Raw genomic sequence first — 13,242 nt, 5'->3', positions numbered from 1 at the left:
TGAATTTATTTAAAGATTCTAAAGTTAAAATAGCATGGTTGGTATCTTTGAGGTACGATGGTAGTGCCTCAACTCTGGGTTTAAAAACACTGTCCAGAAAGGATGATATAGTTTCAGTAGGACAGGCGCATGCTGATATAATGGGTCTACCTGGGCAACCAGATTTATGAATTTTGGGTAGTAAATAGAATGAGGGTCTTCCCAATTTACTGTCGAAAATGCATAGGCTAGATCACGGGTTCCCAACCTGGGGGTCGCGACCCCCCTGGGGGTCGCGAAGGGCTTTCTGGGGGGTCGCCAACTGGTATACTAAACCTTAGTAATTTGAAACAAAACATAAATATTTAGAAGAATTTTTGAAATTCGGCTTTACTTACATCACTTGAAAGGGAATAGAGAAGAAGCAAAGCGTACTGTACAAAGTTTTTCTCAGTCACGAGTTTAGGAAATCTTCAAAACTAAAACGTCATTTGAGACGAGTCATTCGAAACACACCAAAAAAGATATGGAGTTCTTTCGTCGGTATGAAGCTAGTTGCAAACGTCAGAGACTTGATCGAACAGGAAGTTTTCACCAAGGAAACACAGCATTAGTGCAAGCATCACAGGAAGTCGCGACAGAAAATGCCAAGCAAAAAAAAAAAACCCAATAGGAGAAAATCTCATCAAACGCTGCATGTTGAAGATGGTGAAGTTAAGTCTTACATGTCCGTAGATGTTAAATAACAAATTTTTATTGAAATTAAGCTTTCACCATTGTTTGCTTTTCAAGTTGATAAATCAACAGACGCGAGTTCGTGTTCGCAGTTTCTGGTCTTTGTCTATATTTATTCAGATGATAGCAAAGAAGAGTTGCTCTTTTGTGAAGATAGCATGGAGAAAGTAAATACGTTTTTTTTTTTTTAAATTGGATGATTAAAATGGGTTAAAACGGCTGTGATGGTTTGTACGGATGGTGCACCATCTATGTTTAGGTCAAAATCAAGATTTCAGAAAGCAGAAAAGATTTAGCTCCCTAACCACTGCCCTCACCAATCGCCATCAAGACTCCATTGCTGGTATAAGTGGTAAATTATATAAAAACTGGAGCCTTCAAAGAACTGAGCAAAGATCTGAATAAAGATCACGTGGTTATGCTCTTCTACACTAAAGTGCGCTGGCTGTCAAACGAATTGTTGTGAATCATGTTTTTGAATTGAAATCAAATTGTTCTGGGAAATGCAAAGGAAACAAAACCTTTTGGTATACTTAAAACGACATCGAGTGGTTGGAGAGAGTATCATACCTAGCAGGTGTGTTCGAACATCAACATAAGCATAACCTGAAGCTTCAGGGAAGATGAACGAATATTATAACTTTCCATGATTATCTCGGGGCATTTTTATCAAAGCTGCAAAATCGGCGAAGAAAATAAATCTTGGAAATATTGTAAATTTGAGAAACTCTGCAGTGTGGTAGATGAATCTAATTGTGAGATAATTGAAATTTTGAAAGAAGAAATTTATGGGCATCTTGACTCAAGTGAAAACGAAATGCAGCGCTATTTCTCTGAGCTGAAAAACAAAAGAATCTGCATTGACGCATTATCCATTCTCTTCTTCCCTCAATGTTGCCAGCATTCACGATGAATTACAAGATGAATTCTTTGATTTGTAGAATGATTCCGCGTAAGATAAAAAACTGCACCCTCAATTTTGATGTAGTATTCACCATTCATACCCAAACGTAAAATTGATTGTTTTTTTTTCGAGAATAGATTTTCAACACTATTTTTCGATTAAAAACAAAATTATGATAATGATATAGGTTGGCGTTAACAAAAAAAATGCTTTAAAAAAATTAACCACGAATGTTTAGTGAATAGTATGCAATTTTACTCATGTTATTAAAACAGTTATCAAGAGTAGTTCATATTGAAAGTCTACTAGAAAATGTTATTTTAGTGCTTATTAATTTCCATACTAATTTCGGCTTTTTAATTCTATGGGGGTCGCGGGTCACTTAATTTTTATAAAAGGGGGTCGCCACTCGAAAAAGGTTGGGAACCACTGGGCTAGATGCTGTTTTAGGGAGTTTCTTAGATGATATTAATGTGTTTATAGTTTTGGTAACAATTGTGTTATTAGTTAAGATCCCATCCTTAAGACGCGGTGAGTAGAATGTACTGTCAGAGAGTTGTTTATATGCCTCTTTTGTGTACAGGTCTTTATCCCATACAACGATAGCCCCGCCTTTGTCAGCCGGTTTAATTACAATGTCCGTGCGGGTCCTCAAACATGCGAGCGCACGTGATTCCCCGGCTGTGAGGTTGGAGTGTTTTAATGGGGCCGGTTTGAAGTTATTTAGTTCGTACTCTGTATGGTGGATAAACAGATTGAGGTTTTTTGAGGAATTAAAATTTGGGGTCCAGTGCGACTGTCTTTTTGCGAGTTTATAGAATAAGTCATCTTCAATGTTGTCTTGGTTAAAACCTGAGTGATTGTTGTCGAAATAAGCTTTAATTTTAAGTTTGCGGAAGAGCTCGTGGGCGCTGCTAAGCAGAGTAAATTTATCAGTGGTTGGTCTCAGGGGTATAAATTTCAAGCCTTTATTTAGGACAGATCGTTCATCACTCGAGAGGGGGATGGTGTCAGGTATGCAGACCACTTTTGTATCGGAAGGGGCGTTGCTGTTCACCGTCGGTTTAGGGGTAGGGCAGAGGTTTTTGAGTTTCTTATTTTTATGTTTCACCAGGTAGGAATAAAAATCTCGATTGAGTTGGTGAATAATGCAGCGTATAAGGTTGTAGAGTTGTAGGTTACATGATGTGTGTGAGTATAGACGTTGCTCCAAGGATGCTATCCTCCTATTTAGTGTTGAGTTAAGACGTTTGTAATGCTGGATGGTTGAGCGCATTTGTTGAAACGAATATTTAGAATTTAACTGGTTAAAAAGCCTATGTTCATATGCATTAGGAGTGGAGCATGAAGGCCGAAAGTTTATTCTGAAACCTATTGGTATTACCCGCAAGCGTAGACACTTGTTGATAAAGTGAGTATGGCTGGTGAACCTTGTTTTTCTGAACAAGGCAAACGCTAATTCTGTAGAGGTGTTAGAAATTGTAGTAGGTAGTAGGCTAAAGCACGTTGTGATGAAAATTCGCAGTTGGTTAAACGCATTTTTGTATGATAGCATGTTGATTGTCGGGCACGAAAATTTGGTTAGATGGAAAAAAAGAACAGGGAATCTTATTACTACGGTAAAGTGGGGGTAGCAGATTATGTAACTGCTCTAAAACAAAAAAGTTATGGGGTAAAAACAAGTTTGAAAAATGAAGTATGTATGTAAAACACATACGCAGATAACGAGACAAAGCAACACGTAGTAGCAGCCAAATAACTGGTTAGCGAAAAGATAAAAAACAAATGGTAGCTGCAGTGAGGTTAATGCAATTAGTAATAAAACAGATAGTATTAGTTACCTCACAAGTTAAAGACAGTTACAAGTACTATGGACGTTTCGACCCAAGGTCTTCGTCAGCACACAACAGTGTGATTACAGATTAGACAAATAAAGACAAACAGTAACACATTTTTTGACTTAGCTCGACAGTGAAAACACGTCTTGTCTGCTAGCCACGATATCCAAAAGAAAAGACGCGTGAGAAGGACGCTTGGACACCGTATAGGGGTGGGGTTGGGGGCGTGGTGTATGCGGGAGGGGGGGGGGGGGGGTTGGTTAGGTGAAAGATATCTGTTCATTCAAGCCATCGGGTGCCCGTGTACCAAATTTAAGTATCAGTCGCGTTTCAGTGCTAAGGCGATTTTTAAAATTGTGGCAAAACCGGACGGTGGTTACACAAAAGTCCTTTTTTAAGTCATGCCCACTCTTGTTAAAGTGTTTGGCCACAGGAAGACCGTCTTCATTGTTGATTGATCGCAGGTGTTGGCTAACCCTGTCAGACAATCGTTTCCCCGTTTGTCCAATATAAAAGATGTTGCATCGCCTGCACTGGATGACGTAAACTACGTTGCGGGACTCACAGTTGAAGTGATTTTTAATTTTAATATGATAGTTATGATAATAATGATAGTCTATAATTACAAATACATTTTACACTCAATTCACATTATATTGAGTCAACAGTGTGGCAGCTGAAGTTCATAGACATGGAGCTCCGAGTCTTTTTTTACATTTCATTTTTTTTTCATATTGAAAACATGACGAGTGATTTTAAAAAAAAATAATATCTCCAAATATTGTCACTAACGTGATTGCTTGCTTACGTTTACTAGCCGTGGGTGAAAAATCCAGGGTCGACGGGGTCACTGTGAGTTCAGCAGGCCTATAGGCTAGTACACGTCATAAAATGAACACGCGTACACAAGATCGTCATGTCTTCACTTCCCCCTCCCCCCTTTCTTCAAGCAAATTGAAAAACAACCTACTTTGCTACTTCTGGTCATTTTTTTTAAGTTCACATATCACGCATGCTAGACAGCCAGCTGTATAAAAAAAAACAATTTACTAAAGAGCAGTTTGATTTAGCTAGATCCAGGACTATCGTCCTGATACCTATTTTTTTTTTAGATTGCGTGCTACCTAGGGTAAAGATTTAGCTTAACGAGGAGCGAACAGCGCAAATGCGGCCTAAACAAATTATTACATTTTTTAATTATAACAGAGTAGAGCCGAATGGATACAAAGCTAAGACTAATTTTAAAACTTAGCTTAATTTTTTTTGTTTACACAAAAGGCACACATTATTTTTAAACTCTTAAAAGATAAAGCAAATGTTTAATGTAGAAGGTAAAGTAATTTAAATATTCAATTTCAACTTGAAGTTGATCTATCTTGAAAAAAATCTGTCACGAAAAAAAACTAGATAAAAGCTCTCCATTCTGTACTTATACCAATTATAATTTTAACAGACGAAAATGATGCTCGCGCAAAAAAATTTTTTTTTTTAACTAGATCAAAGTCTAGCTTAAAAAAATGTAAAAAATTAGCGCTTAAAATGCCTGTAAACAGATTATTTTGCGCCAAAAAAAAAGGCGGTTTAACAAGCATTGTTTAAAATACGCAGCAATGACAAAGGCTAATGGCCGATCAATTAAATCTAAAAATATAACCCTAACCCTTGGATAAAAAACTAGTGCCTAAAAGAATGAAACTTGACTCTACAGGGAGGATGTCATGAGAAACAGTCAGACTCAGATGCCTAAGTCAAGTGTGGAAATGGAAGAGTATGTTTTTCGTAAGGCAAGAACTAGAGTGAGTATTTTAAGTTCTCTCTCAAAATAGCCTGTGAAAAATGACCTCTACCAATTGGCTCCTGACCAAAAGACCCATTCAAAATAGCCTTGATAAATAGGCCCAGACAAAAGGACATGAAAAAATAGCTCCATTCAAAATGGCCTGTGACAATTTTGACATTAGCTCCTGACAAAAATAGCGAGTTACAATTTTGACATTAGCTCCTGATGAAATGGCCTTTGACAATTTTGACATTAGCTCCTGATGAAATGGCCTTTGACAATTTTGACATTAGCTCCTGATGAAATGGCCTTTGACAATTTTGACATTAGCTCCTGATGAAATGGCCTTTGACAATTTTGACATTAGCTCCTGAAGAAATGGCCTTTGACAATTTTGACATTAGCTCTTGACAAAATGGCCTTTGAGAATTTTGACATTAGCTCTTGACAAAATGGCCTTTGACAATTTTGACATTAGTTCTTGACAAAATGGCCTTTGAGAATTTTGACATTAGTTCTTGACAAAATGGCCTTTGAGAATTTTGACATTAGTTCTTGACAAAATGGCCTTTGACAATTTTGACATTAGTTCTTGACAAAATGGCCTTTGACAATTTTGACATTAGCTCCTGATGAAATGGCCTTTGGCAATTTTGACATTAGCTCTTGACAAAATGGCCTTTGACAATTTTGACATTAGCTCCTGATGAAATGGCCTTTGACAATTTTGACATTAGCTCTTGACAATGACTCCTGAGATACGAACTATCAAAAAAGAATTGTATACCTTTTGCAGGAAGAATACCTGGACTTGGTAGCTCGGGTGTTACTGTCTGTTGGAGACCACAGTGAGTTCTTGTTACCATAGTTACCATAGAACCTGTCATTTGATTAGTCCAGTACATGTATTGTGTGTTTTTTTTACCTTTGGTGTAAAATATTTGTGCATAAGCTGTTTTTTCTCCAAAACAAGGTAATAAAAATATAATAAAAAATAGTTTACATTTTAAAATATATGGATTTAAAAATGATCTAGAAATGCATGGTTCAAACTTCTTCTTAGTTCTTAATTGTAATGTTGGATAGGAGTTCTTCCAACACAATTAAGTATTACGTGTCAACATGTTAAGCGCCATATGGACAGTTGATGCTCTGAAATAAAAAAAAATAACCAGTTTTGAAAAGAAAGTAGAGTTCAGTGTTGTAAAACAACAAAAAAATGTTATGAACATGGCTACTAAACTACTGTCAGTGAAAACTATTTCTTTATTCTAAACCCTTATGTTGGGACATGATTTCCATCAACACCATTTTCTTTTAGATTTGCTTTCATAGCTTTTGTCCATCCAAGAACAAAATAACAAGACAGTTGTTTGATTTTGGAGTTTTCTCTCCTAAATGGGTTACTGTCCCCATGTGTCCGGGGGTTTGAACCATTAGCATTAGTGGCCTTACTGTCCCCATCTGTCCGGGGGTTTGAACCATTAGCATTAGTGGCCTTACTGTCCCCATCTGTCCGGGGGTTTGAACCATTAGCATTAGTGGCCTTACTGTCCCCATCTGTCCGGGGGTTTGAACCATTAGCATTAGTGGCCGACCCTATTGTTTCTAGTTTTTTGTTTGTAGATTCTAAGGACAAGAAGATGAATTCAGGCATTCCACCTAATATGGGTCAACCTGGAATGAATGTAATGCGAGCTCAAGTTACTGATCAGGATCCTATGAATGCACTTCAGAGTTTAACAGTCCAAGGTGCTGGAGCTATGGGTCGCCCAGCTGATGGATTCACTGCTCAATATGATACTCTGGGTGAGCAGCAGTCTATACAAAGTCAAGCCAGTGGATTCTTTTGGGCATCAGTTTTCTGTTTGATCAGTTTTTTTTAGGGTTTAACATTTTGAGAGTGAGGCATTTTATATAGGGTTTAACATTCTGTGAATGAGCAGTTTTATTTAGGGTTTAACATTCTGAGAATGAACAGTTTTATATAGCGTTTAACATTCTGAGAATGAGCAGTTTTACATAGGGTTTAATATTCTGAGAATGAGCAGTTTTACATAGGGTTTAACATTCTGAGAATGAGTAGTTTTATATAGGGTTTAACATTCTGAGAATGAGTAGTTTTATATAATGTTTAAGATTCTGAGGGTGATCAGTTTAATTTAGGGCTTAATATGTATGTGTGTGTGTGTGTGTAATTACAGTTTTTCCCAAGTGGCTTCATGAAACATTTCTTTTCCTCTACCAGGTGATCAGATGACCAATCAGATGACCAATCAGTACGAGTCTTTAGGTACTTTTCACTTTCTTGTTTCTAAATATTTCATTCTATTGCCATTTTTCCCTTAGTATTAATATCATAACTTTACTTTCAATTGGAACATTTTGAAATCTATAAAATAAATGATATTCACTCATAATAAGGTTAAACTGTACAACGAATGAGTGCAAGAAAGAAATTAATCTGTGCTTAGTTTTTTGGTTAGGGTTCATTTTTTCTTGAACAATCAAACAATAATGCACATGGCTAAATGAGCATTGGTGATGTGCAGGGGGAATGATGCATGGTATGGGAGGGAACATACAGCAACCTAGAATGATGCAGAACATCAGGGCACAGATGGGACAGCGGCCACAAAATTTGATTGTAAGTTGCCAGTCACATGATATTTGATTGTAAGTTGCCAGTCACATGATATTTGATTGTAAGTTGCCAGTTACATGATATTTGATTGTAAGTTGCCAGTTACATGATATTTGATTGTAAGTTGCCAGTTACATGATATTTGATTGTAAGTTGCCAGTTATATGATATTTGATTCTAAGTTGCCAGTTACATGATATTTGATTGTAAGTTTCCATTTAAAGTGCAGCTCATGATTTCATCTTGTTTAATATACATGTAGTATTTGAATTCATTTGAGTCTTATCTTCATCTTTATTTGTCTACTAAGATCATTCAAATTTATTTATACAACATCAAAAATTCAACTGAGTGGATACAACCTCTTTGATTCAGCTTGGTTGATACAACCTAATTGATTCAGTTTGGTTAATACAACATCCTTGATTCAACTTGGTTGATACAACCTCGTTGATTCACTTTGGTTTTGTCTTGGAATTTATGACCTGTAGACAACTATTGAATTCTTGTATATACTCACAGCGTCAGGATGCTTTCATAGTGACATCTTCCCAGGCAATGCAAGGGCAAGCACATGCCATGTCAGTCTCCAGTCCAGGAGTAAGTTTTTTTTAATTTAAAAGAGGACATCATACTGGGGACGGCAGCATCAGATGTTAGAGCTTATTTTTGCTGACTAAAAGTCTTGAGGTGAAATCTGTCTGAGTCCACTCAGCCCTGATGGGTACCTGACTGAAATTTAAGGCGGCTAGGCTTTGTGCTGACCATACTATCCTTTCTTAGTAAAGGTTACTGAAACATTGAATCTACTTCACCTACCACATGGACCGTGACCATCTGGTTTTTATAGTTTACTTAATTTGGCTCATATATACTGTGTATATGTACTTTAAAAACTTTTAAAGTTTACTTAATTTGGCTCATATATACTGTGTATATGTACTTTAAAAACTTTTAAAGTTTACTTAATTTGGCTCATATATACTGTGTATATGTACTTTAAAAACTTTTAAAGTTTACTTAATTTGGCTCATATATACTGTGTATATGTACTTTAAAAACTTTTAAAGTTTACTTAATTTGGCTCATATATACTGTGTATATGTACTTTAAAAACTTTTAAAGTTTACCTAATTTGGCTCATATATACTGTGTATATGTACTTTAAAAACTTTTAAAGTTTACTTAATTTGGCTCATATATACTGTGTATATGTACTTTGAAAACTTTTAAAGTTTACTTAATTTGGCTCATATATACTGTGTATATGTACTTTAAAAACTTGAATATTGTATTTGGTGTAAAGTAACAACCGTACAACCGTTTATGTTTAAGATTTCACTTTATATAAGCTTTTACTAAACTTGCTTCATCTGTCTGTTTCTCTGCTTTTGTCTTTTGTTTAATAGGTAAAAAATGTAACATGGCGATTGAAATTTTGATACCTTCTAGCCTATTCTTTCAAATTGGGGGGGAGGGGGGGGGCAAAATTTGATTACAATGCAATGTGATATCAATATGACTTTATGATTTTTAAAAATATATAATGATAATTGACCACTAATGAAATAACTATGAAAGCTATGTGAGATATTCCATGTATGTGTTTTAGAATGAGTTAGAGCTTATGTTTGTCAACAGATGACATATTCTGCTGGTCCAATCAGGCAAATGCAAGGTCAAGGTCAATACTTACAAGTAAGAGCTAGTTACATATTTTTTTTTCTGAATTGGAATTAATCTAGGCTCATCATGCAATCTTCAGGCTTTTTTTTATTGACCCACTTTTATTAGGCACAACTAACTGGTTTTTACAAGCTTTTATTAAGTTGGCAACATCTGTTTATTTGTGGTAAACAATGCAGATTAGTTTTATTTTATTTTCTAAGTTTCTCCTGCTGCTGAAGGTGTAAAACAATCGCATGATTACAATACATTCTTCAATTTTCCATATTTGATAAAGTAGGAGGATGTAAAACAACAAAAATTGTCAAAATCTTTTGTGCACAATCCCATTTCTTACTCTATACTCTTTATATGAGAAAGTAAAAAGCTACAAAAATTTGAAGCCTTTATTAGGTTATTTCTGAGGTTGGGCTGTCACCGCTCTAGGGATATAGGCCGCTCACAAGAACTTTCCAGGTGTCTCTGTCCTGGGCTAGTCTCTCCAACTGTCCTGGGCTAGTCTCTCCAACTGTCCCAAGTGTCTCTGTCCTGGGCTAGTCTCTCCAACTGTCCTGGGCTAGTCTCTCCAACTGTCCTGGGCTAGTCTCTCCAACTGTCCCAGGTGTCTCTGTCCTAGGCTAGTCTCTCCAACTGTCCTGGGCTAGTCTCTCCAACTGTCCCAGGTGTCTCTGTCCTAGGCTAGTCTCTCCAACTGTCCTGGGCTAGCCTCTCCAACTGTCCTGGGCTAGTCTCTCCAACTGTCCTGGGCTAGTCTCTCCAACTGTCCCAGGTGTATCCAGTCTTCTTGGTGTCTTCTTGCCTATTTTCCTTTTGCCTCATTGATTCTAGGTAATGACCCGTCTTGTTGGCCCTTAGCCCTTAAGGGCTAAGGGCCACATGTGGAGTATAGGGCAGCAACCAATCTTCACCATTCCAGTCTGTCTAGGGCGAGCCACTTCAATTCATGCCAGGTCTTGCCAGTAGCCAGGACTTCTTCTTCCATCTCCCTCCTCTATGTTCCCAGTGGTCTTCCTCTCTTTCGCTTTTCAGGCGGAGTCCACTTCAGCGCCATGTTGGGGAGTCTTTTTTTGCTCATACATAGGACATGGCCCAGCCATCTCCATCTCCTCATTCGAACTTCTGAGACAATGTCATTTAATCCTGTCCTTCGCCATATTTTCGTCCCACTTTATTCTGAGGATGCGTTTGAGGGATCTTCTTTCAAAGCCTCTGAGTCGGCTGTCTCCTTTCTTGTTTAGTTTCCATGACTCTGCAGCATAGAGGAGTACAGAACGTACATCAGACTTGTAGATCTTATTTTAGTTCTCTGCTGCAGTGAGGATGATTTCCAGATCTTAGCAAGTCTGTTGAAAGCCTGTGCTGCCATTGCTATTCTGGTGGCTATTTCTTTCTCCGTGCTACCATTTGCTGATATATAGCTGCCGTGGTGCTTAAAGTCTTCGACCTCTTCTAGCTCTGCTCCATTCGCAAAGGTCTTGAGAGCACTTTTGGTTTTTATTTTCATTAGCTTGGTTTTTCCGGAGTTTATCTTTAGCCCAACGCTTTTGGCAATTTGCTCTATTTTTGTGGTTTTTGCTTGGATGGCTTTTTGGTCATGTGAGCGTAAATCCAAATCATCAGCAAAGTCACAGGTATTCCCAATGTCTCCATAGAGTAAAACAGGTTTTACTAGTGTGGTAAAGTCCTGGATTTTGTTGTAGTTGAAGGCTGTTCTTGTCTTGCCTGTCCTTATTTTTATGACAGCTTTTGTCCCACCTTGCTTATCCAAGCTAGGTGAGTAGCCTTTATCCGAAAACTTAAAAACTGGATATAGAACAGTCTAGTTCTAGGGAAGCCATTTTTGTATCTTACAGACAGATAAACAAATATCAAGATACTAGCTGCATACCAGTGCTCCGCCACGGTAAATCTTTTTTAAATGTACCAACTTGGGAACAGAACAAAAGTAAACACAACACAAACGCAACACAAACACAAAAGAAACACAAAAGAAAACACAAACACAAATGCACCACACAAACACAAAAGAAAACACAAACACAATGCAAACACAAAAGACAACACTCATAACATAAACACAAAAAACCCTAACCCTAACCACAAACTGAAAGATAGAATAATAATTAGTAAACAGTACGTTCAGTGTATAAAATAAATAAAATGCAGTATTTAAAATATCCGACTTTTACCAACCATATAGCACTTTATTAATACATGCATTTTATTTTCAGTACTTTAAATTTTAAAAATTTACAATAAAGATCATGACTAAAACCATTGGGCACCTAATGAACATGAAGACGCGTGTATAATAGTCCGGGATAGTTGATAAAAAATTATAATAAGTAAACAGTAAGTTCAGTGAATAAAATAAATAAAAGATTGCCTTTTATTATTCCACGCTAATTATAATATTCCAACAATAATGTCCTCCTACACGTCTGCAGAATTTGCATTCACATTTTGCTAATTATATTATTTCAACAACCATTCCCTCTTGGTGATTATGCATTCACATTTTTACTTTCTCGTATATACAAAGTATAGAGAAAGTCTTGTAATCTTGCAAAAAAAAAAAAAAAAAAAAAAAAATCGAGATTTTTGTGAGCTTTTATGTGGCCATTGACTGCTCAGGACATGTGGGTAGTGTGAGTGCTGACAATGAATGTGTGTGAGTAGTGTGAGTGCTGACAATGAATGTGTGTGAGTGCTGACAATGGATGTGTGTGAGTAGTGTGAGTGCTGACAATGAATGTGTGTGATTAGTGTGAGTGCTGACAATAAATGTGTGTGGGTAGTGTGAGTGCTGACAATGTGTGTGAGTAGTGTGAGTGCTGACAATGTGTGTGAGTAGTGTGAGTGCTGACAATGAATGTGTGTGAGTAGTGTGAGTGCTGACAATGAATGTGTGTGAGTAGTGTGAGTGCTGACAATGAATGTGTGTGAGTAGTGTGAGTGCTGACAATGAATGTGTGTGAGTAGTGTGAGTGCTGACAATGTGTGTGAGTAGTGTGAGTGCTGACAATGTGTGTGAGTAGTGTGAGTGCTGACAATGAATGTGTGTGAGTAGTGTGAGTGCTGACAATGAATGTGTGTGAGTAGTGTGAGTGCTGACAATGAATGTGTGTGATTAGTGTGAGTGCTGACAATGTGTGTGAGTGCTGACAATGAATGTGTGTGAGCAGTGTGAGTGCTGACAATGTGTGTGAGTAGTGTGAGTGCTGACAATGAATGTGTGTGAGTAGTGTGAGTGCTGACAATGAATGTGTGTGAGTGCTGACAATGAATGTGTGTGAGTAGTGTGAGTGCTGACAATGAATGTGTGTGATTAGTGTGAGTGCTGACAATGTGTGTGAGTGCTGACAATGAATGTGTGTGAGCAGTGTGAGTGCTGACAATGTGTGTGATTAGTGTGAGTGCTGACAATGTGTGTGAGTAGTGTGAGTGCTGACAATGTGTGTGAGTAGTGTGAGTGCTGACAATGAATGTGTGTGATTAGTGTGAGTGCTGACAATGAATGTGTGTGATTAGTGTGAGTGCTGACAATGTGTGTGAGTGCTGACAATGAATGTGTGTGAGTAGTGTGAGTGCTGACAATGTGTGTGAGTAGTGTGAGTGCTGACAATGAATGTGTGTGAGTAGTGTGAGTGCTGACAATGAATGTGTGTGAGTAGTG

The 13,242-nt window shown here is 37.4% G+C and overlaps 1 protein-coding gene across 5 annotated transcripts in view; it reads left to right on the top strand.

Moving 5' to 3' along the window:
• LOC131951596 (mediator of RNA polymerase II transcription subunit 15) overlaps nt 1-13,242 on the top strand; it is an 88,254-nt gene that overhangs the window by 3,408 nt on the left and 71,604 nt on the right. For all 5 annotated transcript variants that reach the window (XR_009388426.1, XR_009388425.1, XR_009388427.1 and 2 more), the window contains exons 2-8: nt 5,165-5,252; nt 6,033-6,084; nt 6,863-7,045; nt 7,485-7,529; nt 7,789-7,883; nt 8,403-8,480; nt 9,522-9,578. Coding sequence is in view for 2 of the 5 variants with exons in the window: in XM_059313919.1 (XP_059169902.1) it covers nt 5,165-5,252; nt 6,033-6,084; nt 6,863-7,045; nt 7,485-7,529; nt 7,789-7,883; nt 8,403-8,480; nt 9,522-9,578 (598 nt within the window). In the remaining 3 variants the exon portion in view is untranslated. The remainder of the gene's footprint in view (nt 1-5,164; nt 5,253-6,032; nt 6,085-6,862; nt 7,046-7,484; nt 7,530-7,788; nt 7,884-8,402; nt 8,481-9,521; nt 9,579-13,242) is intronic.

This window comes from Physella acuta, unplaced genomic scaffold (genome assembly GCF_028476545.2).
Source record: "Physella acuta isolate Inbredline_101_S28 unplaced genomic scaffold, ASM2847654v3 ptg000814l, whole genome shotgun sequence".
NCBI classification, from domain to species: domain Eukaryota; kingdom Metazoa; phylum Mollusca; class Gastropoda; family Physidae; genus Physella; species Physella acuta.
Note: the sequence above shows the minus strand (reverse complement) of the source record. Positions and strands in the feature narration are given on the sequence as shown.